General features: G+C 36.0%; 1 protein-coding gene across 1 annotated transcript in view; it reads left to right on the forward strand.

Annotated features, from left to right (window-relative positions):
- Positions 1-23,336, forward strand: part of IPO11 (importin 11) — a 200,350-nt gene extending 177,014 nt beyond the window's left edge. The window contains exon 30 of the mRNA XM_007451173.1: positions 21,939-23,336. Coding sequence (XP_007451235.1) covers positions 21,939-22,103 — 165 coding nt within the window. The 3' untranslated portion in view covers positions 22,104-23,336. The remainder of the gene's footprint in view (positions 1-21,938) is intronic.
- Positions 23,337-26,284: the final 2,948 nt, after the last annotated feature.

Consider the following 26,284-nt stretch of genomic DNA (forward strand, 5'->3'; position numbering starts at 1 on the left):
TTTATCTGGAGCCCCATAATTCGTCCTTGTTTTCATAATCACTTTCCCAGCTTTTAACCTAGATATCCTTGTTTTTCTGCTGTTTTTAACTTTGGACAAACCATATCCTTTGCCTCCCTCCCTGCTTTAGACCTACTACATTTCTGGGCCTGGGAATCAAGCATACATATTTCTTTAAAGGGGCACATATTATTTTGATGTGCAACCAGGGTTGAGAACCACTGCAATAAGAATTTAACTCCTTGTTAATCTACAGACCTCTGTAATATGATTCCAGCCAACCTTTTGAGGCTTGTCTTCCTTTTCCCCATGCTGTCTCCTAAACCAAATAACTTATCTCCGTTCATATCTATGTTTTCTTGTCTCTGTTATGGAGTTCATACTAGTCCTTCCATCTGGAGTAGCCCCTTTATCCTCCTTCTCTCCACTCAGCTTACTCTTTTGCCACTTTTCTCATGAGGCACTCTCTCTTCTCACTGATCACCTTTCCTACCCATACCCAGTTACAGAAATGATCTTGCCCTCTGCTAGACTTACATAACAACTTTTCTGTATGTCTTTTTTTTTTTGCGGTACGTGGGCCTCTCACTGTTGCGGCCTCTCCCATTGCGGAGCACAGGCTCGGGACGCGCAGGCTCAGCGGCCATGGCTCACGGGCCCAGCCGCTCCGCGGCATGTGGGATCTTCCTGGACTGGGGCACGAACCCGTGTCCCCTGCATCGGCAGGCGGACTCCCAACCACTGTGCCACCAGGGAAGTCCTTTCTGTATGTTTTGACTGCCTTTACCACCTGCATTTTAAAAAAGATATTGGAGATCAGAATACGAAAGATAATGATCCCTGAGAAACAAAAAACAAACACTGTGAGCCCGCTGATTGCCACATATTACTGCCTTCAGTTTCCAGGGAGTGGCCTAGAGAGCCCAGTGGTCTCTCTGATTTGAGGAGAGGAAGCTGGAAATCTGAAGACACCAGAGTGGCTCAGGTTACCAGAGAAGAGGAAGCTGCTCACATAGAATTTTGGGGATCTTCAGTGGGTCCCCTCTCAGTCTTCACCTGAGTACTGATTAGCACATACAAGTGCAGAAGTTACCCAAGTCCAGAGAAAGAACCTCCAGAATGGATTGTTACGAGAACAATACTCAGAGCTGACACAGAGCAGAGAGTAGTCCCTCATGTCAGAGTGGAAATCTCAGAATTCACAGAGTATTAGGTAGAGGACTCAGAATTGTATTTTGCAGTGGAGCAAAATTAGCCCTAGATTAGGTATTGCTCTGTTCCTGCCAAACAAAGCTTAAAAGCAAAATCCAACCTACCTAAGGAGACAAAGGACCTGGACCTGTACTCCGAAAACTATAAGACCCTGGTGAAAGAAATAAAAAATGTCACAAACAAATGGAAAGATGTACTGTGTTCTTGGAGTGGAAGAATCTATATTGTCAAAATGACTATACTACCCAAGACAAGCTGCAGATTCATTGCAATTTCTATCAAATTACCAATTGCATTTTTCACAGAGTAGAAAAAAGTTTTTTAAATTTGTATGGAAACACAAAAGGCCCTTAATAGCTAAAGCAATCTTTTTTTTTAAATTAATTAATTTATTTATTTTTGGCTGTGTTGGGTCTTCGTTTCTGTGCACGGGCTTTCTCTAGTTGTGGCAAGTGGGGGCCACTCTTCATGGTGTGTGGGCCTCTCACTGTTATGGCCTCTCTTGCTGCGGAGCACAGGCTCCAGACATGCAGGCTCAGTAGTTGTGGCTCATGGGCCCAGTTGCTCCGTGGCATGTGGGATCCTCCCAGACCAGGGCTCGAACCCATGTCCCCTGCATTGGCAGGCAGGTTCTCATCCACTGCGCCACCAGGGAAGCCCCTAAAGCAATCTTGAGAAAGAAAAACAGAGCAGAGGGAATCAGGCTTCCTGACTTCAGACTATACTACAAAGCTACAGTAATCAAAACAGTATGTCATTGCCACAAAAACAGAAATATAGATCAATGAAACAGGATAGAAAGCCCAGAGATAAACCCATGCACCTATGGTCAATTAATCTATGACAAAGGAGGCAAGAATATACAATGGAGAAAGACAAATCTCATTTCAATAAGTGGTGCTGGGAAAACTGGACAGCTACATGTAAAAGAATGAAATTGGGGCTTCCCTTGTGGCACAGTGGTTAAGAATCCACCTGCCAATGCAGGGGACACAGGTTTGAACCCTGGTCCGGGAAGATCCCACATGCTGCGGAGCACCTAAGTCCATGTGCCACGACTACTGAGCCTGTGCTCTAGAGCCTACGAGCCACAACTACTGAGCCCGTCTGCCACAACTACTGAATCCCATGCACCTAGAGCCTGTGCTCCACACCAAGAGAAGCCACCACACTGCAACGAAGAGTAGCCCCCCACTCACCACAACTAGAGAAAGCCTGTATGCAGCAACGAAGACCCAGTGCAGCCAAAAATTAATAAATAAAATTAATAAATTTTTAAAAAAGAATGAAATTAGAACAATCTCCAACACCACACACAAAAATAAACTCAAAATGGATCAAAGACCTAAATGTAAGACTGGATACTATAAAACTCCCAGAGGAAAACATAGGCAGAACACTCTTTGACATAAAACACAGCAATATCTTTTTGGATCCACCTCCTAGCGTAATGGAAAAAGACACATTATATAGAGAGAGAAAGAGATAAGGCCAGTGGCAAACTTGTCATTGGAAACAGTGCAGGCAAGCCAGTAGCAGAGCAGCATTTTTAAAGTATTGAAAGAAAAAAATCGTTTCTCTTATTTTCACATTACTAAAATAATCTTTTGGTACAACTTTTTACTACTGAAAATAAAAATTGTTTTATTTAATCCCTGCCTAATTTGTGAAGTTTTCAAATTTTATTTTGATAACAATGAAAGATGTCCCGTTTTCTCATTTTTCTTTATTCAACAAGAATATGAAATATTTACAGGCTGTTTATGTAACCTATAATAGTATCATAGATGGTCCCTGAAAATCTATTATACTAATTGTCAGATTTTTCTCATTTATCATACTACTGGATATTCTTTATGCTACTGCTTGAATGAAACTATAGAAGTATAGGCTTGAATGCTTTTTAATCATTAACATAGAAGTACTCACATTTGTTACTTTATGGCCTGCCATCTGATTCTTTTTTTTCCCTTCAGAATTGCTGAGATGTTTTCATTTTTTTCTTCAGTCTTTGTTACATAGTGATCTATAAAGTCTGTAGATAGATAATAGGAAAAAGCCATTCAGAAGCTGGTTTGTTAACAAGAAAATCAGATCTAAATTGTTCATTATGAATGTTTTTATTGATATCTAATTTTATAAAACATTATAAATAGGTAAAATTTGTCTTTGTTCCTCTGCCTCCTAGAAAGCTTTAAAACTCAATTCTTAAACTTTAATATTAAAGAACAGTTTGAAAAATAGTGACTATAAATGATTGCTTCTGATTTTGCAAGCAAAGCAGTTGTACTGGTTAAATTTTTACATTGCTTGCTTGCTGTCACTTATTTTTGGTTGTCACTTAACATATTTTCACCATTCTGATTCTCTTAAGGCCCAATTTATTAAAATTGTGTGTAAATCCTCCCAGTCCACCATTCTCTTAAAAGTAGTTCTCTGTTGACTCTTAGTCAGGTACCAAATAATTCTACTTGCTGCAGTTACACAACTGCTTCTCTTGACCTCCACACAGTGGCAATAGAGTAGCATCTTCAAAATGAGCTATTTTTCTCTTGTATTCATTCCATATGCATTTTTGAATGCTCACCATGTACAAAGCATTGATCTTTATAATCAGTATTTGGTAGCATGTTTATCTACCCACAGAACCTGGTTTCTTGTGTATGTTGGTAAATAATACATACATATTCTTTAAAAATATTCAATGCCATTAGCTTATTACAAAGCCCGTTTCTTAAAATGGGAGGATCTACTTGTTTTTATCTGTGCTTTGCTTAGATTCTACCTATAAGTTTGACTGACTGCTATACTGCTGTTAATTATCCTTATCTTCATTTCTAGGTGATGCTAAAATGTAAAAAAGGTTATCCTAGGTATATTTTTTATATACCTAAGGCCAGCTATATAAAAAATACTAGATATTTCAAAGTTGGATTGAACAAAACTTTCTGTACCAAGTGAGACTTCAAAATCAATGTTAAACTTACCCCATATCTTGAAATATGCTATTGCAGTGGTTAATTCAGCTCTTATAAACTGTGGAATTGCAAGTAACATTAAACCATCCAAGAGGATAGGAAGTAATGACTTGAATAATCCAACTGAGATGTAATAAAGGCACAAATTGATAACCAGGCATCCTCCTGAGATAGCAGTTTTTCCCTGTGATGGAGCTAAAATGTTAATCAAAAAATAGTCTGAGATCAAGAGGTTAAGATCTTTCACAGTAGGCTACATCATAGTAATCAAAAGACACTAGAAAAGAAAATTCTATTGAAAATGCTCTTGGAACTAAATAAAGTGATGGCTTCTAAGTTTTTGCTTTTAGTTGAGATCTCAAATTAATTCCCTGCTGACATCAGTATTGTTCTTGAGTATTAAAAAAATAGGCAGCCTCTCATTATTCATTATTTACTTGAATTGTTACTGAAAACTTTAATCAGGAATAGTTCAGTAATTTGCCACTGTTCACTTGGAAACTTTGGCAATGTGGTATTGACTCAATAAATAGTCTTCATATTTTTAGATGAAGAATATGACCTGGTTTGGGAGAACTTAGGTAACATTACAGTGAACTTTAGGCGGTCTTCTTGATGGGTTTTCCTACTCTACTCCTGCTTTCCTCTTCTGCTTCTTTCTTTTTCTCAATAAATTATCAGTATGCTAATTGTGTTTTTATAAGGAGCCTATCTTTTGAGGAAAGGGAAATTTAAGAAGCCTTTTCAAAGAACTGTTCTACGTAAGGAAGTTCCTATTTTGAAGACTTTTTTTTTAATTATAAAAGTAATCTATACTAATTTAAAAAATCACAAAATCATTGTATGATGTGGAATACCCTTTCCCCAAGACAACGTTTACTAACATTATATGTATCTTTCCAAACATTTAGTTTACATATATAAACAACTGTATGTAGTTCACAAATTAGAAACACTATACATTCTATTTTGCTGCTTGATTCCTCTTAAATGTAGTAAATGCATGAGCATATTTCCTGTACATAAGTTTAGATTTGCATTACTTCTTCTAATAGCTGCACACAATGAAATTTCCATTGAATGGATCTCCATCCCATGCATCTCTTGTGCAGCAGTTCTCAAAGTGTAGCCCACAGATAACAAGGGGTTCCCCGAACCCTTTCAACAGTATTATTGTTTCATAATAATAATGATTTCATAATAATACTAAGATATTATTTCCCTTTTCATTGTGTGAACATTTGTACTGGTGGTGCTAAAACAATGTTGCATACCCAGTGGTGGGTATAACTGCTGGCACTTCAGCATTAATAAGGTCAGTGACAGCAAACTATACTAGCAGTCATCATATTCTCCACTACCATACACTTAGTTTTTTAAAGCTCCAGTTTCATTTAAGAATGTCTTTGTTGACATAGTACAAATTATTAATTTTCATATATCTCCACTCTTGAATGCTCATCTTTTAAATATTTTGTGTCAAAATGGGAATATTCTCTGACAGTGGTTGGTCTTGAGGAAAAGTACCTTTGTGATTGAGTTGTGAGCGAATTAAACCTTTTTCATGAACACTACTTGAATGTGGAAGTGGAAGAGCAGCTGAAAGATAAACATGATCATTCAGACTTGAGCATTTGGCATGCATTTTCTCGAAAGTAAGCACGTCACTTCAAGGAAAACAACTAACAATTTAAATTTATGTGCCCAGTGGTGGTACATGAGTTGTCCTGTACCCTGGACGATATGATAGTTAGCAGTAATTTGTTGTTTAATGTACTTTCTCTAATTATGAGTGAGGCTGAGCCTTTTTCAGATGCTTGTAGCTCATTTATATCCCTTTGTTTGATGAATGACTTGTTTATATTTTTCTATTAGAAATTTTATTTGTTTGTTTTTTTGCTTTTAAATTAGAGTTTTCTGACAGATTATGTTTCCCAAGAACAGTCATAATAATATCTCCCATTCCGTTTGCCATTCTTAAAATGTGACTTTGACATTCTTCCCCATTAAGATGTTAGGCCTGTATTTCCTTTTGTTGAAACTGGTCAGGCTTGCTGGTGCTTTATGACTTCTGAGTCTAGATCATTAGATATAGCTTCTACCTTGTTCCCTAGGGACACTTATTTTTGTAAGCCAGTTGCCATGCTGTAAGGAAACCCAAGCATCCACAAGGAAAACATAGGTCTTATTTTCTCCAGCAGAAGTCCCAGGGAACAACCAGCATTAACTGCTAGACACATGAGTGAGTGACTCTTCAGGTGGTTCCAACTCCAAGACGGCTTCACTGACTCCATTAACATTAAAAAATAGTTGTTATTTTATGCCATCTAGTTTGGACTAGTTTGTTAGGCGACAGTCAGTAACCTGAACAAGCTGTTTATAGATTAAAGAAATCAGCCCTTAATTCTCATCTTTGTTTCTATCTATCTATCTATCTATCTGTCTGTATATCTATCTAAAACTAGGAACAAAGTTAGGTTTATTAGCTTGTTACTACAAGGGAGAATGTACACATTGGGAGCTGGAGTTTAGTTACAGAATGGTCTTGTCAAGGATTGCTTAGAATTTGTAAGCCAGTCAATTTGCTGGGTCAGTTATTGGTCTTACCTTTAACATGAGTTCAGTGCAGTTACCATTGGATCAGTTGTCAGTTTTCTTGTCTTGGAATATGTGGATCTAAATGAGCTGTGGTAAAATAGTATGGGTTTAGATTGCTTGTCTTGCATGTCATGGTTTAGGATAGCTTTTCTGTTTTGTGAGTCCTGGTACAGTTTTGCAAATTGTCTCTGCTTCAGTTCTCAGATTCCCCCTCACAACTATCCGTGAGGCTTTTTTTCTTTTCACTTCATTTGACCCTCTTTCTGAAAGACGAAGTGCTATCTTCTGAGGACATGATCAGTCCAGATCTGCCCTGCTCTTTGAGAGATCATCACTGTATATTGAGTTTTCCGTGGTAGTTGTTTTCATCTCTTTAATTTGACAGCATTTTTTTGGTTTTTGACTTTGTTTTCGAACTCTTCTTTTGTTGTGTATGGTTTTATAGAGTGATTGGAAAGGCTACCCCACTCTTAAGAAATCATTTCTTGTGTTTTTATGGGCTTACTTCATTTAAATCTTTAACTGGAAATTTTTTGATAAAGGAGTGAAGTAGAGCATCAGCTTTTTTTGTATATGTATATGTATATAAATATATAAATACATACACGCATATACATACACATATGGCTTGTGTCACAAAATTAATCAGTAGCCTGTCTTGTCTTTACTGTTTTGAAATGCCACCTTTATCAATCAGATTCTCCGTTGCCAGATTAACATGGATTTATTTCAGAACTCCAAATTGTAGTCTATAACCCTGCCTATTTTAATAACTGTAGCCTAACAATGTGTTTTAATACTCATAATGATGTTTCTAAGGATATTTTACTTGAAAATTCACCATAATATAACTTTTAAGGTAAACTGAACACTTACTAAATAATTGTTAATTACCTTGGTCTGAAGTGGGAAATAGTTATGCTGGAAAACAGCAAAAACTGTATTGTTTGAAAGTCAGAGGCATAAGACTGGCTATTTTGATGCTAAGAATTGCAGATTTATTTTCCTTTCAGAATATTCCTTAGATCAGTCTAATACATACATACTCCAGCTAGTTCTTTTGAGCAGTGCATTGAAATTGCTTCTTTGTTGTCTCACCCTGTGTGATGTGAATAAAGACATAGCTTATACCAAAAGCTAGGGTGTGCTACCATGATTCAGAGTCAAATGAAGAAAATATGAGAAAGAACATGTCCATTTATATTAATTTAAAACAATTAAAATGATTTAATTCTCCTGTATAAAGTGATATGTTCACAAATAAAATATCACTTCTGATGAAAGAGGATTTGTTAACTAAAGAATTTACAAATTAAATGATACGGATTTCATTATATCCTAGCCACTCTAATTCATTTTTACATAAACCCTAGCAAAGTGAAATGATTTAAAACAGCTTTGCACAATTTTGTACTTATTTATGTGAAGATCATATTAATAAGTCATTGGATTTTTCAGGAACTGTCACCTTGAAATAAATTACTTTAAAATAAAAACAGATATAAAAGAGGAAAGGTTTTGTTATAGAAACTATCCAGGTGTTAGTTATAACTTTCTTTTAACTTAAACCAGAATTAATTTCTTCCCCACACTTTCTTACTGAGCTGGAAGAAATGAAGAAACCGATGACTTTCTTAACCCTAGTCAAAATGACTTTATGTCATTGTGTGAATTAAGTAGGTTTACATTTACTTTTACGTACAAACAGTAGATCCTTGTTTAATAGTGGTTCTCAACTGAGTGTAATTTTGCGCCCCCCACCCCACCCAGGGGACTTACAGCATTGTCTGAAAGACATTTTTTATTGTCACAAGGCCAGAGAAGTGCTACTGGCATTTAGTGGGTAGGAGCCAAGGATGCTGCTAAACATCCTGCAATACTCAGGACAAGTAATTCTTTGTTTTATTTCACTGAACTGTGGGTAGTGGCAGGAATGTCACCCAGACATTTATTTAGCTGCCTACTGTGTGTCAAAAAAAGGTGGGTTGTAGAGGGCCTGGTATACCATATGATAAGTGTGGTAGGCAGAATAATCTCTTTCATCTTCAGGCATATCCATGTCCTAGTTAGTCCCTGGAGCCTGTGAATATGTTGTATCATCTATGACTGTGTTTTGTTACACAGCAAAGTGGAATTAAGGTTGCTAATCAGCTGATCATAAGGGAGATTATCCAGGTGGGCCAAATGTAATCACAAGAGTCCTTAAAAGTGAAGAGGGAGGGCTTCCCTGGTGGCGCAGTGGTTGAGAGTCCGCCTGCTGATACAGGGGACGGGGGTTCGTGCCCCAGTCCGGGAAGATCTCACATGCTGTGGAGTGGCTAGGCCCGTGAGCCATGACCGCTGAGCATGCACGTCTGGAGCCTGTGCTCTGCAATGGGAAAGGCCACAACAGTGAGAGGCCTGCGTACCGCAAAAAAAAAAAAAAAAAAAAAAAAAAAAAGGTGAAGAGGGAGGCAGAAGGGAGAGGGTCAGAATGATGCAGTGTCAGAAAGACTCAACCTGCTATTGCTTTGAAGATGGAGGAAGAAGCCTTCTAGATCTGGAAGAGCCAAGACAACAGATTCTCCCCTGGAGCCTTCAGAAAGGGAGGCAGCCCTGCTGACACACCTTGATTTTAGCCCGGTGAGACTGTTCTGGCCTTCTAATATACAGAACCAGAAGGTAATAAATTTGTGGTTGTTACAGCGGCCATAGAAAGCTAGGAATTTGGATTTTATTTGGTAGGAATAGGGAGCTGTTAAAGAGTTGTCATTAAAGGAGTGACCTGGTCAGATTGTGTTGTAGAAGATCATTGTACAACCATATTCTACCAGGAATTTGCTTATTCATCTGCTATGACTGCATAAATGACAGTGGACCATGAAACTTAAGATACCATTTGAAATTTGTGAATTAGGGTATAAACCCTGAATTCCAGAAATATGTCCACATTTTCATTGTTACATTTCACATTTCATGGGTAGAAGGCCTTGCTTATTAATAACTGTTTCTTCTCTTTCCTTTGAACCAAAGTTATCTGTATAGATATTTGTCTCATAATTCCTTAGCATACTTTACATATGAATTTTATAGATGTTCACTTTTTTTCTTTAAGAAAATGGCCATTATGTAATGTGACTGATTGTCACACTATAGGCTCTCTTCTTTGTTTCCTTTGTTCATTTCCATAAGCTCCAGAACTATTAACCATACAGCCTCTCCATTAGCTCTTACCTTTTATCATCCGACAGGCTGCCACCTGTGGGGCCCACTGCACCAAAAATCTACAGATTTTCTTTTAACTGAACAGCTATAAGTGCATGCTATAAATGGTTTTGTCTTTTATAAACAAAATTGTGTTCCACTCAAAAAAACTATAATGCATCCTGTCAAGAGCTTCTCTAAATAAAAGGGGATCTTTTCACTTTGTCATTTTTTTGTTGTTGTTGTAAAACTCAATTATTTGGGGAAAAAAATCACTTATTGGCTATTTTACAGAATATCTAACTAAGTTGGTTATTGAGCCAGTGTTTCTCATGCAAATCCTATTCTCCTTTATTTTCATTGTAGACCAGATGTAATGGGTTGGCCAAAAAGTTCATTTGGAAAAACCCGAACGAACTTTTTGGCCAACCCAATATATGTATTTTAAAAGAAATTTACCATCTGATGGCTTTTTAAAAAATTTCTCAGTAAATGAAAAAATAGAGCAGAAAACTTTTGGTAAGAAAAGGTTTGAGGTTGTGCTTAGCCATACAGTTGGGGAGAGGCTTGCAATGTTATGCTTGCTAAGAGAACTTGACAGTGTTTTCCTACTCCATTCATTTCCTACGCCATTCATTTAACTACAGATTAACTGCTTCCACCCAGTGAATACTGATGCCATTGGATGTACCACATAACCAGCTAGCTTTCTTCTGACCTGGATACCTGAGAGAAATATCTTCTCTTTGCTGTCTGCTGGCACCCTCTTCACCTCCCCCATCTTCTCTCTTTATCTCCTCCCTTCATCACACATACACACAGTGCTGCCTCATTCCAAAGGACATTTTATGCAGCAGCTTTTTACTATTTAATATAAAAATTTATCACACCACTAATTTTCCTGTTACCTTAATTCCACCCTACCCCCCAAACACGTTTTACATACAGGGTGTGGATGTAGAATGGTACAAGGTGGATTCTCAGTAACTTTTCATTGAATTAGATGCTAGTGGTAGCAAATTTCTTAAACGTGTATAAATCAGCAGTTAACATGAGCTGGAGATTTGGGTGACCTTTTTTTAGGAAAGATCTGGCCTGTGGTAACTAGGTGTTGATGAATTGCTTCTAAAACTCTACTAGTTTCATTTCATTATGAATTTATTCCTTGAATAAAGAACAAGTGTAATTCTCAGAGACTGGTACAAGATCATTTATGGTCTTAAATCGGATGGGTATTGTAGATATTCTGATTGTGATTACTCTGTTTTTATGTAAACAAAATAAATGTTGATAGGCTTGGTTCTCTGAGACTTAAATAAACTCCAACATTAAAAGGTAATAGTGGGACAGACATTTTGAAATGCTTGAATTATGTTGTTTTCTAAAGACATCATAGTGTTACATCTTTGTTAATCATAGTGTTGCTGTTTTTTGAGTTTTCCACTTGACTTCCACAGATAATTCAGTTCTGGAGGCACTGCTGTGCAGTTATTCCTTTGTTTTGTGCCAAGCATGCCTACTACAATAAACACACAATGTAATTTAAATCATGTATGAGATCATTTCAGGTACTCCAGCAAATGTAGGTTAAACAGCCATAGAATAGTTTTTCCCTTCACAGAAATAGTGAATTAATGCATGTCTTAAAATACTGCAAATTCTCTAACAATTTTGCTATATCAGCAGATGGTCAGAATGGGAAGTTTTCATTCCTGTCATATTCTTTCATTTTTATAAATTATCGATGGTTTACAATTTGATAAATGATAATCCCAGTTTTTGAAGTAGATTGAGGGCGCTGACTGGCTCCTTATTAAACGTTCTTGGCTTTAAAAGCTCTCTTTTGGAATTTCCTGTTTATAGCACTTACACTTCAATCCTTCACCTGATAGCTTGACCTTGTAGAGCATCTTTCAGGAAAGTAGAGATTCTCATAATATTTGCTAGTGATCTCACTCCTTGGAACCATAGAAGCAGTTGGAGCAATAAGCAGAGAGAAGGGAGCTGGTGTTGCCTATAGATGGCTCACTCTGATGTTCTCAGTCCCTTTAATAAGGTTATACACAGAAATAAATGATATTCAGAAAACTGAGCATATCCAAAGATAGCATTTAGATTGCAAATAGAAAATCTCATCTGAGTTTTCATCACTGTTTCTGTTTATAAATCTTTTCCATTCTCTGTATCACCTGGAAACTACATATAATTGGATCAGTGTATTATGGCACATATTTGGTTTTATAGTATATTATGTCACAGATTGGACAAACATGAATATTAATAATATCTTTGAGTAGGAAGTAGAATCAGAGGCATTGCTAAGTGGTAACATATTTATATATCTAGCAGGCCGTTCTAATTTAATAGCATTTATGTTATTAAATTCAGTATTCTGTTACACTTTGTTATATAGTCATTTGTTATATAGTCATTTTACTCTGATGTTAAGATGACTGGAAGGAGGGCATCTTCCTCTTATTTATTAATTTAGTTATGTATTAGAATTGATTTTTTTTTAATGTAAAGACATAACTCTGTTGCTGGAAATTGAATGGAGATAGTCCTTAATTTACACAGTAAAATTAGCTTTATTTACTGCTAAAATTGGTTTATAGTAGAAATGCTTTCATAAAACATGAAAATGGTCATTTGAAAAGGCAGCATATTTTTACAGGGTTCTAAAAATACACCTATTATCATAACATTTTTATTGGTGCAAAATTTATCTTTCGACACATTTCCATTTTGCAATATCATGTCATCCCCATGGCCTTCTGAGTAAACTGATGCTAAGGATAGCCTATAGTAGTCTTGTGATCCTATGTAAAGTTGAACCTAAGAGGATCTCCTAGTGGTTGTGTAGTGACAAATCTGAATAATATAATCAGTAAAGTTAATTTAGTAGCTGTAAATAAAGATTTTACCCTATAAATAGAACATACATTTTGTTAAATGTTCATAAAACATTAAAAAAAAGAGCATAGTCGAGGCTTACAAAAAATACCTCCAGTTTTTCAGAGTAGAAATAGTATAGGTCATATTATCTGACTGCAATGAAGTGAAACCCGAAATTAAGCAATTGTTGAGAAAAATATTGGTCACATAAAATTTTTAAAATGATATCTTAAAGAGGAAGCTTGCAATTTTTAATTAGGTGACATACTCCACTGAGATTATTACACATAAAAACATGTGGGTACAACTAAATTATACATAGCCTTAAGTAATGTTATTATCAAACAAGAAAGAATGAAAATAAATCAACGCAAAACTCATTTCAAGTTGTGAGTAAAAAGCAAAAGTCAACCTTTAGGAAACCTAGAACCCAATATGGGGATTCTTCCAGATGCTAAGTATGTGTATTCCAATTATACATTCTGGAACTGGGAAATAGCCACAAGATGGGCAACCCACTGGTCCCACTGTGAGATGGACCTGAGCTTAAAAAAAAACTCCATTGCTCACCTGACCTCCATGAGCTGCTACTCTGGTGAGCCACAATCAAGGGGTGGGGGAGTGAATATAAATATCAATATTAGAGATAAGGACACATATAACTTCAGGAGTTATACATGCAGCTCTTGGCTAATCAATGGAAAATCTTGTAAGAATGGACAATTTTTAAATAAAATGTAAATTACAAAAACAAAAAAAAAAAAGTACAAAAAACTTAGGACCAGGTAGAAATAGATGTATAATAGCCATGGAAGAAATGTTTTAAATTGCCTCCCCACTCCTCAAAAAAAAAGAACAATAAAACACCCTCCCCCAGTACTCAGTAATGTTTATATGCTCATTTTACAAATGGTTTTATTGGAATGTACTATCAATTAAAATAAGCAGTTTAATGCGTTTAACTTTTCTAATGACATCCTTTTGGCAGCAGCTTTCCTTCTCTCTCTCCCTCCCCCATTTTTTTCTCCTTCTTTCTCCCTTTTTTCCTTCATTCTTTTCTTCCTTCCTTTTGTAGTATCAAAATTTAAGGAACAGGTAATGCTGTGCTAGTGGAACTATTCTAAAACCTAGAAAGCTGTGGGAATTGTCAGGAAAAGAATGAAACAGAAAAAAGAAAAACAGTAAATGTTTATATTTATAAATATAGATGCGAAAATATAAATTACCCTTAGCAAACTGAATCTAGCATTAAATTCACCATTTATCCCTGGCAAAGCTTCTATTGAAATAGGAATAGAATAATAATATGCTTTTAACATGTTAAAAAAATAACTTTTTAAAACTAAACACAAACATACCACTGGATAATGAATTCTAGAGTCAAAACCCAAACGTCAGAGGGCATTAAACTTTGTGATGGTGGAGGAATCAGACAGTGAGAAAAAAAAGAAAGACACTGACATTGCCTAGTATGCATACAAGTAAAGCAAAAGGAATTTAAAAATGCCTCACTGAAACTAAAGGAGAAAGGAAGCCCTGAAGAGTTTCTAGAAATAGATGGTGGTAAATGGGAATTAAGTTTCATATGTTTTATTTAGTCTATTACCTGTATTCTTTTATTTTACTAAATGTAAAAATATAGAGTTTTTTTTAGGTTCACTTGAGACCTTAGTCCTCAAAGCTGGTTTTTCCAAATTTTTCTGTAACACTTAGATGTGCATCAGAATTACCTGGAGAGCTATTAAAAATCCTGGTGCCTGAAGCCAGTTAAATCAGAATTTGTAGAAGTAAGACTTAGATGTCATCATTTTTAAAAGTTTCGCAAACGATTCCCAGTGTGCTGCCAAGGGTGAGAACCACTGTTCTTTAAGGATTTTTGGTTAAATTGCTGAAGGCTCCCTTGCCTCCTTAAGATTCCTTATTGTGAGTTTTAAATGAAATACTATAGGTGAAGGACCTAGCCTCTGCCTAGCACATGCCTTGCTTGTGTTTGGAGTTTAGTAAATATAAATATATTTTGATTTCTATTTCATTGCTCTCATGAAGAACATTCCATACTGAGACAAATGTGAAGAAATAAGCAGGTGTTCTGTTCCTCAGAGATGGACTTGAAATAAATACCTGGGCTCATTGTTTAAATTTTGCATTTCTCTTAAGCTTACTTTGCAAAGAGTTGATGCACCCTCCTATGAAAGGTATAACTAGAAAAAAATTGAAACTAGAGTAAAAATACCCAGGTAGTAATGGTCTAGGACTGGTGGAGAGAATAATAATTGTATCAGAAAACGTAGGTTACAAGCTAATAACTAAGTTGAAATTTAAGTTTTTGTCATTGAGATAGGCGTGTGCTGTCATTTTTATTTCATTAAGTCTGGGTCCCAGTCTTTCTAGACATAGCAGTGTAAATAGTTCCTTTACTTACAAGCTCATCAGATAGAAATTGTAGTTTAAATTCCTCAGGGAACAGCCACAACAGTGATTAAAATAAAAATACATTTAAAAATAGAATAAAGTAAAAATCTCAGGTGGCTCCCTTGGAATTTGGGTTTCACACTTGATGTAGTTAGTGAATAAATTTGCATTGCCGAGTCTTATTAATTAGGTGGGTTCTGGTTGGCATCTGCAGGCCTCAAACTCTTTGTTAAGCCACCAAATTAAAAGAGTTTATATCCTAAGAGATTCTAGAAATTTAGATGTTTTAGATATATTTTAGAAATTGAGTTACCTATGGTGAAACAATCAGAGGTCAAAAAAGAAGATAATTTTAAACAAAAGATATTTTCATCAAACTACGGAATTTTTGCAGACCACATGGTTATACATTGTTATAAGCAAATTTTTCTTTAATATTTTTGGCCTGTTGCATAGCTAGTGTGTTTATACATAATCTACCAGGTTTCATAGAAAGTATATTATTTTTAAAAAGATCTTCTGTTTTTTTCTAAGGTAGGAAACTTTTTCTCTTTAGCAAAATATCATATGAAAAAATGTTACAGTAAATAATTTCTGAAAATTATCATAGGTTGTATGGAGACTTGAAAAGAGAGCAGTTACACAATATGCCACATAACCTAAGAAAAATAAAAGATTCAGCTTTACTGAGTATCTGCTGGGTGAAATTGAAGATTAATGCAGTGAATTATATTTTAGTTTTAAGGAATAAAAATCTCAACAAGAAATGTACATCTTCGTAAGTAGCACCACAGGAGCTAAAAATCTTATACCAGCTTTAAAGATTAAACACCTATGGGTCAATTGTTGTAGGTCAGAAGGCTATATAGTTACCAGCAGAAGGACCTCATACACAGTTCAACCATTCTGAACTGTACAGAGCCATACAGAACCGTTCGGTCTTCAAGTTAATAATTTCAGAACCAGGGAATACCAGACTTGCTTATTAAAATCCAATGTATGTACTTTTGAAGTAAGTCAGGTTATTTAGCACTTCATTTATTAAGCATAACCCTGGAGTCAGGAATTCTAGCTAGTTATCTTCTGCTAATAACTGAAACCTGTTATAAGGTTCCTAATGTTATCATAACCATTTTAAAGGAAATATTTCTTAAATAATCATGTGCCTTCTTGAAGGGCAAGAATGGGGGTTAGGCATATGGAAGCAACAGAAAGAGAACAAACCAAGAACTTGGAAGTCTGTATTCTAGTGCCATCTACTGATGCCGTTAACATGAGAAAAATCAGCTTTGGATGTCATTCAAAGCTTAGGGTTGTCAGTTTTTCTCATTTTGAAAATGAGCTTGCAAGTCTTGCTGCTTAAACATTCTGTATATATAATGAACATTTGTGTCAGCTCATTGAGGTGTCTAGGGCAGCTTGTCCCCCAACCAAATGGCCACAGAGGTATGTACTTTTTTAGTCTGAATCCTTTTTTTAAAATAGCTTTTTAAAGTTTTGTTTGACATAGTTTCCCTTGTTTGTTTTTGCTTTTGTTGCATTTGTGTTTTGGTTATGATATCATATCCATGAAATCATTGCCAAGGCCACTGTCATGAATCTTTTCCCCTATGTTTTCTTCTAGAGTTTTACAGTTTGAGGTCTTATGTTTAAGACCTTAATTAATTTTGAGTAGATTTTTATGTGTGGTGTAAGATGAGGGTTTCATTCTTTTGCATGTGGATATACAGTTTTCCAACACAATTTGTTGAAGAGAGTATCCTTTTCCCACTGTGCATTCTTGGCACCATTATTGAAGATCTATAGGTAACTCTATATGTGTGCATTTATTTCTGATCTCTCTGTTCATTTCCATTGCTCTGCATGTTCAACATAGTACTGGAAACCCTAGCCACAACAGTTAGGCAAGAAAAAGAAATTAAAGGCATACAAATTGAAATAGTAGAAGTAAAATTGTCTGCTTTTGCAGAAGACATGATCTTATATATAGAAAACCCTGACGACACCATTAAAAAAACTGCTGGAGGGCTTCCCTGGTGGCGCAGTGGTTGAGAGTCCGACTTCCGATGCAGGGGATGCGGGTTCGTGCCCTGGTCCGGGAGGATCCCATATGCCGTGGAGCGGCTAGGCCCGTGAGCCATGGCCACTGAGCCTGCACGTCCGGAGCCTGTGCTCCGCAACGAGAGAGGCCACAACAGTGAGAGGCCCGCATACCGCAAAAAAAAAAAAAAACTGCTGGAACTAATAAATGAATCCAGCAAAGTTGCAGTTTACAACATCAATGTACAAAAATCAGGTGTGTTTTCTATATGCTAATAATTAGCTGAAAAGGAAATTAAGAAAACACATTTACAATAGCATCGAAAAGAATAAAATATTTAGGCATAAACTTAACTAAGGAAATGAAAGACTTGTAGACTGAAAACTTACAAAACATTCATGAAAGAAGTTAAAGACACAAACAAATAGATATCCATGTTCATAGATTGGAAGGCTTAATATTGTTAAGATGTCCATACTACCCAAAGCAGTTTACCAATTCAGTGCAATTCCTATCAGAATCCCAATGGCATTTCTTATAGAAATGAAAAACACAATTCTAAAATTCATATGGAACCATAAAAGATCTTGAATAGCCAGCCAAAACAGTCTTGAAAAAGAACAAAGCTGGTAGCATCACACGTTCTGACTTCAAAATATATTACAAAGCCATAGTAATTAAAACAGTATGGTACTGGCATAAAGATAGATAACCTTGTTATTTTGGAATAGTTTTAGGTTTACAGAAAAGTAGCAAAGGTACAGAGGGTTCTCATGCACCCTTCACCCAGTTTTCCCTAATATCAACATCTTTCATTAGTATTGTACATTTATCAAAGCTAAGAAACCAACTTTGGTATATTAGTATTAACTAAATTCCAGACTTTATTTAAATTTCACCAGATTTCCACTAATCTCTTAGTTGCAGGATTCAATCCAAAATACCACACATTGTATCTAGTCTGGATCTGTTTTTTAATAGTTTTCTGTTTCTTCCCATTATCCCCAATATTTTCATATTGTCAATTGAGCCTCAGTATTGCTGCCTTTGTTTTCCTTGTAGCAGGTATTTATCTCCTCAGATTTGTGCATCTAAGCAAACCTGCAGCCTAACAAATGTAATCACACCTGTTAGAAATGTGTGGGAAAGAAGAATAAATAATTTGATTTTGTAAGATTCTTCTATGAATACTTTGTTTAAATTTGCGCATATAGGTGTCAAACTATTTTGGTCGTTCACCTTCAGAAGTTATTTCCTTGCCTCCCAGTGTATTCTTGGTGGTTGAGGCTGCCAGATTAATGATCTCTCTGGTTTATAAACTGTTGCTGTCCATGTCCTCCAGTGATAGCATTTGCAAAACTGTGACTTCACAACCAGAATATTGACGTTAATGAGCCAAGATATAGAACATTTCTATCAGCACAAAACCTCTCAGTTGCCCTTTTATAATTAAATCCACTTCCCTCTTGCCCATGCCCTGTCCTTTTGGTTGGTATTGTGAGTGATTTCTATTGAAACCTGGGCATTTTTGGTATTGTGTTATGAGACTCTGCATCTTATTTAAACCTGTTTTAGCTGGCTGCTTCTGATACTGCTCTGGCAGAAGAAGTGGATGTACCACTTTTGTTACTGCCAGGTAGGGGAAGAGGCCATGTTCCCCACTGAGCCTCCACTGATACCTCCGTGGGTGAGGAAGGGGAGAGTTCAAGATCCCCAAGGGCCTCCACAGACATGGGAGGTGGGTTGAATCCTTCTAATAGCTCAGTGGGACTGGGGCCACAGTTTATTCCTGGTGTTTGGCTGAAGTAGAGCAATTATTGTCTAAAAGTTTTTTGTCTTGCTTTGTGGTCCCTTTCCTTGTCCTTTGGCTAGAGAGTAGGCTATTTGTTTTAGCTTTTTTTGTCTGTGCTCATTGGTGTTTCCAGGTTGCTGGCTTCTTCAGCCCCAAATCTGGAATTTATGAGGCAAGAAGAAAGGGCACTCAACACCATGTTGTTCCTTGGGTGCTGTGCTGCCTTCTTCTCTCCATCTTTTAGAGTCTTCTTATGTTTGTTTATATATAACGTCCAACATCTTCCTGTTTATAATTTACTTATTATGTTAGAAAACTAATTATTTTCTCAAGAACATACCACCTCGTAAACATGCTAGGCATTCTGTATTTTTTCACATTAAATCAGATAATTAAGTTCATTATGTTAGGTGGACATTATTTGCATAAAAGTAATAGTTTTGAAAATGTTGTTAGTGACTTCAGGGTCTCTTGACTATAGGCATTATTGCATTCAAAGAAATGATATCTGGATTTTTAGTGCATGTGCAATGATAATTCTTCTCTAGGGAACATGTGGTCAATCTGTTTTATATATTTCTTCAAAAGAAGGTATTAATAACCATGATTAAGGAATGTCTGCCAGAAGCCAAAACAGACATTTATTTTTGAGCGTGTAGTTTTTTTCACTAAAAGTAGTGTGTGTTTTGTTTTTTCTTTAAGATCTTGTAAGGTATGTAATTGGAGATTCTGTATGTTTTTTTAAATTACTTCTTCCCTCCACAACTCTTCTTACAAAACAGAAATACTTTTAATCTTCTAATGACTGATCAATACACTTTAAAAAATATATACCAATGTCGTGTTATGCCATAGCTGGTGGGGTTTAGTATGGGGATACTTTTCCTTTTTATTAGTCTGTTGGAAATTAAAGTGTGGAGATGTGATAAGTTATCTGTTTACAGTTTCTTAGAGCAGATTGAAACAGCATTTAAACCACACTCTTAAGCTTTGTTTCAGTAGTGGGAGTGATTTGTTGAACATTAGCTTCAAGCTCAGCTTCTCTTCACTCATATTGTAGCAGGTGGTTTTAGTGACTGATATTTCAACAAAGTTCACATCCTCTTTAGTAAGGTCTGTTGCTTACTAATTAAAATGATATTGAACATTATGTCATGTTGCTTAAGGGAGTAGATATTTTTAAATGTTCATCTTCGATTTCTGTGCATTTTGTAGAATGATATCTTCAGGCTTGTGAATTTAGGGCTTTGTGTCTGCAGTTTTTCTTGCTGTTCTTTCTCCTATCCATCTTCCAGGAGAATGAGTATTGAAATTACCCTTGCCTTGGATTTAGCCTGTAACTCTGGAATGTTCACATAAGGGGTTTAATTTAACATTCATGCCTCCTATGTCTCTACCTCTCAGTTACATTTTCTATTTGTGGTCATTATTTTAAAATCTAGGGGATATATGTATATGTATAGCTGATTCACTTTGTTATAAAGCAGAAACTAACACATCATTATAAAGTAATTATACTCCAATAAAGATGTTAAAAAATAAATAAAATAAAATCTACTTACATTGTTCAAACTGCATATCTGACTCAGCTGCTTCATCTACGTAGAATAGAATTGAGTCTCAGTAAAGGAAAGAGAAGAATTTCTCACACAGAAGCTCATGCACTTTACTTAAAGCCTTACACATTTTCAGCATTGTTGATAATGAGAGCAATATATAGCTGAAAGCAAAGTTGTGTTATTTTTCAATTCTTAGATTTTAAGGAATTTAAATACTGATAATACCAGTGGTAACAGTGTCACAAGCTGAAAACTCATACCTTTTAAGTTGGTACAAACTGTAGGAAAAACAACCTGATAATACATATCAGGAGTCATAAAATTGTCTATGCACTTTAATCTAGTAATCCTTCTGAAATAGTGGTAGATATCCTCAAGAAATAATTTGAAATGTAGAGGAAAGGCTGTATAGGTTGTAACATGGAACAGTGTTTGTGAAAGATTATTCAGCAAAATTATAGTTAAAATTGTATTTAATCTAGACCATGATTACTTCAACATGCCTATAACAAAAAAATTATGACATAAGTTGATTTAGAATTCTTAAACTGTGTTAGAGTAGAATTTTTTGTGTGATAGTATAAGTGCAAAGAACAGAACTAATTGTATATTTATGTGTATGTATGTGCATACCACAGGCACAGAAAAGGCCAGAATGTTCTCTGTTGTGATTGTTATCTTTAGGAAGTGGATGGATGGGTTATTTTTATTTAATTATATTTCTTTTGTTTTTCAAATATCCCAATGGAAGAGGAGGAGCACGTGTTTGGGTTGTTAAAATCTATTTTTATTTATTATTTTTCTTTTTTTAACCAGAAGAATATACATGTATATAAGTAGCATAATAATCCAGGATAGGGCAGTGTTTCCTCTGTCAGTCCTGAGGGCCTCACTAAGCTGCCACAATAAAGTACCTGATCTTCCTATGAGGAACCCTGGACAATTGTGTTTAAGTGCTCTTTGGCATGTTATGTTCCTTTTAGGATACTTTCCACCAGGTTTTGATTCTTTACATGGATGAACTGTTGAGAAATTGGGCTAATCAGATGACTATGCTTAGAGGCCCTAGGGAGCTGAGGTTAGACTAATTGAGTGAAATTTTCTTTGACAAACTTTTCCACAATGAGGCTCCTTTAGAATCCCTTGCAAGAAGGGAGGCAGAAGCAATTTTGTTGCTGTGAAAGAGATTACAAAGAATTGAGTCACTCACATGTAAGAGGAACTTGTTTTGCCTCTCTGACACAGTGTGGCTCCTCTCTGTCCTGCAGCTGGCCCTGAAGGACCCTGTGCATACCGTGTCACTGCAGCAGTTCATCTACGAGAAGCTCAAGGCCCAGCAGGAGCTGCTGGGAGAGCAAGGCTTCCAGTCCCTCATGGAAACAGTGGACACCGAGATCGTCACCCAGCTACAGGAGTTTTTGCAGGGCTTCTGAGATCACGTGACATGTGGCTGAGATGACCAGCCTGCCATCTGTGTGTGAGAGCCAGCTGAGACGATGGAGAAATCCCTTGTGTATTGAAAGAAAGATGGGAAGACCACACGTTTGTTTACCACAAAATTCAGCGAATAAATGTAAATCCTGCATACCTAAAATCACAAACCTATTCCTCAAAAGAATTTAATTTTATATTTATGAGGGCCCTGTGTTTACTAAAGATAGATTTGACAACAATAGCTGCTTAGTTTCCTGTTAAGAGAAGAAACTGTTACCTTTTAATCATATGCTCTTAACACTTGAGAAGAAGAAGGCTAATGTCTGAGATGTTTTTCTGCAACCAAAATTAGTTAAATTTGGCTGCCTTATCTATCCCTTTTTTAAGTTAATGAGACTACAAGTTTGAAAAATGACCTGTTCAGATGATGCAATTACAGAAATTTGTGTACCAGGCAAAAGTATATGAATACTGACAAATATACATTACTGAGATTATCTTGCAAGGGAGTTGCTTTCATCTGACATAGAAAACATGTTTTATCAGACAAATGCTTTTATTTTCATTCTAGTAATTTGATATGGGAATTAGTAATGGGATTTTTTTCTTGTGTTATTTTCAGTAATTACATTTAGTCTTTAAATGCACATTGTAAGGCCGGCAGATGTGAACTGCAGTGCCAGGTGGGAGACCTCTGGTTGTGATTTGATCCTAGTTCCTTTGTTACCCCTGGAGTCCAGGAGCCTTGTGAACACTGACAGGAACCAGCAGCCACAGACCCCCTGTGCTGCGAAATGGCTGTGACAGGCTGTTCAGCACTTACCCATCTCAGGTTCCTCTGTGCAGGGGTACATCAGGGCCTCGATGATATGGATACACGTGGAGGACTCAGCAGCAATCCCCAGGGTACCGGCACTGATGTGACAAGTCTTCCTTCCTTATTCCTCCAACATGCAGTACCAAAAATGGGGAAAAAGGAGAAAATAAAGCCTTACTTTGTTTTACTTGCCAGTGACTGTAAGGAACCTTTAAAGCATTTTTAAGAAAATACTCAAAAGCAAGGTTGGAAAATGTATGATCTTTCTATAGAAAGTTGGGTACAGTATGTAACTGCAGGAAACCCACTGCCCCTTTGTAAGTTGTGGAACCCAAAGTGTATGGAAATATTTGATGTTTTAAGCAAAAGAAAGAAAATATGGTCCAAATTAAATTTTCCAAAGATACCTCACCTTTGCTTGCCTGATTATTTTTCCTGCCTTACAAAAAATGAGTTCATAAAAATTGCCCAGTGAATTTTAAAGGGAAGTTTTCTTTCATACTCTGGTGTTAACTCTGTCCTAGCAGGTGGCAGTGCTTCAAGTAGCAAATCCTAGTTACCCTTTCAGTTTCTCTTTTCATTTAACGACCAGAAGCTTATTTAATATGATATTTCTTTTTTTTTAATTTTTATTTTATATTGGAGTAGAGTTGATTAACAATGTTGTGGTAGCTTCAGGTGTACAGCAAAGTGATTCAGTTATACATATATGTGTATCTATTCTTTTTCATATTCTTTTCCCATTTAGGTTATTACAGAGTACTGAGCAGAGTTCCCTGTGCTATACAGTAAGGTCCTTGTTGGTTATCTGTTTCCAGTATAGCAGTGTGTACATGTCAATCCCAAACTCCCAATCTTTCCCTTCCCCTCCATGCTTACCCCCTGGTAACCATAAGTTGGTTCTATAAGTCTGTGAATCTGTTTCTGTTTTGTAAATGAATTCATTTGTATCATTTTTTTTTAAGATTCCGCATGTAAGTAATACCATATTATATTTGTCTTTGTCTGACTTACTTCACTGGAGACTATCACCTGATAGTCTCCACATCCATCCATGTAGCTGCAAATGGCATTATTTCATTCTTTTTAATGGCTGAGTAATATTCCATTGTATTTATGTACCACATCTTCTTTATCCATTCATCTGTTGATGGACATTTAGGTTGCTTCCATGTAAATAGTGCTGCAGTGAACACTGGGATGCATGCATCCTTTCAAACCATGTTTTTCTCAGGATATTTGCCCAGTAGTGGGATTGCTGGATCATATGATAGCTCTATTTTTAGTTTCTTAAGGCACCTCCATACTGTTCTCCATAGTGGCTGTATCAATTTACATTCCCACCAACAGTGCAAGAGGGTGACCCTTTTCTCCACACCCTCTCCAGCATTCATTGTGTGTAGATTTTTTGATGATGGCCATTCTGACTGGTGTGAAATGATATCTCATTGTAGTTTTGATTTACATTTCTCTAATGATTAATGATGTTGACCATTCTTTCATGTGTTTGTTGGCAATCTGCATATCTTCTTTGGAAAAATGTCTATTTAGCTCTTCTGCCAATTTTTGGATTGGGTTGTTTGTTTTTTTGATGTTGAGCTGCATGAGTTGCTTGTATGTTTTGGAGATTAATTCTTTGTCAGTTGCTTCATTTGCAAATTCATAGTTTTGATTTGCATTTCTTTAATAGTGAAGTTGAGCATCCTTTCATGTGCCTCTTGGCCACCTGTATGTCTTCTTTGGAGAAGAGTCTATTTAGGTCTTGTGCCCACTTTTTGATTGGGTTGTTTGTCTTTTTGATATTGACCTGCATGAGTTGTTTGTACATTTTGGAGATTAATCCCTTGCCAGTTGCTTCATTTGCAAATATTTTCTCCCATTCTGAGGATTGTCTTTTCGTCTTGTTTATGGTTTCCTTTGCTGTGCAAAAGCTTTTAAGTTTAATTAGGTCTCATTTGTTTATTTTTGTTTTTATTTTCATTACTCTAGGAGGTGGGTCAAAAAGGATCTTGCTGTGATTTATGTCAAAGAGTGTTCTGCCTATGTTTTCCTCTAAGAGTTTTATAGTGTCCAGCCTTACATTTAAGTCTTTAGTCCATTTTGAGTTTATTTTTATGTATGGTGTTAAAGATGCTTCTAATTTTTTTTTTTTGCATGTAGCTGTTCAGTTTTCCTAGCACCATTTATTGAAGAGACTGTCTTTTCTCCATTGTATAGTCTTACCTCCTTTGTTGTGGATTAATTGACCATAGGTGCGTGGGTTTATTTCTGGGCTTTCTATCCTCTTCCATTGATCTATATTTCTGTTTTTGTACCAGTACCATATTGTTTTGATTACTGTAGCTTTGTAGTATAGTCTGAAGTCAGGGAGCCTGATTCTTCCAGCTCTCTTTTTCTTTCTCAAGATTGCTTTGGCCATTTGAGGTCTTTTGTGTCTCCATACAAATTTTAAGATTGTTTTGTTCTAGTTGTGTGAAAAATTCCATTGGTAATTTGATAGGAATTTCATTGAAGCTGTAGATTGCCTTGGGTGGTATACTCAGAGAACATGGTATATCTTTCCATCAGTTTTTGTCATTTTTTATTTCTTTCACCAGGGTCTTAAAGTTTTCAGAGTACAGGTCTTTTGCCTCCTTAGGTAAGTTTATTCCTAGATATTTTATTCTTTTTGATGTGATGGTAAATGGGACTGTTTCTTTCATTTCTCTTTCTGATCTTTTTTTATTATTGTATAGAAATGCAACATATTTCTGTATTTTGTGTCCTGCAACTTTACTGAATTCCTTGATGAGCTCTAGTAGTTTTCTGGTAGCATCTTTAGGATTTTTCTATGTATAGTATCATGTCATCTGCAAACAGTGAGTTTTACTACTTCTTTTCCAATTTGGATTTCCTTTATTTCTTTTTCTTCTCTGATTGCCATGGCTAGGACTTCCAAAACTATGTTGAATAATAGTGGTGAGGGTCAACATCCTTCTCTTGTTCCTGATATTAGAGGAAATGCTTTCAGTTTTTTACCATAAATAGGTGCTGATTTTTGTCAAAAGCTTTTTCTGCATCTATTGAGATGATCATATGTTTTTTATTCTTTAATTTGTTGATGTGGTGTATTGCACTGATTGATTTGCAGATATTGAAAAATCCTTGCATCCCTGGGATAAATCCCACTTGATCATAGTGTATGATCCTTTTAATGTACTGTTGGATTCATATTGCTAGTATTTTGTTGAGGATTTTGCATCTGTATTCATCATTGATATTGGCCTGTAAGTTTCTTTTTTTATGGTATCTTTGGTTTTGTTATCAGCGGGATGGTGGCCTCATAGAATGAGTTTGGGGTGTTCTTTCTGCTGCAATTTTCTG

Source organism: Lipotes vexillifer, unplaced genomic scaffold (genome assembly GCF_000442215.2).
Source record: "Lipotes vexillifer unplaced genomic scaffold, Lipotes_vexillifer_v1.1 scaffold1362, whole genome shotgun sequence".
In the NCBI taxonomy this organism is placed as follows: Eukaryota; Metazoa; Chordata; class Mammalia; order Artiodactyla; family Lipotidae; genus Lipotes; species Lipotes vexillifer.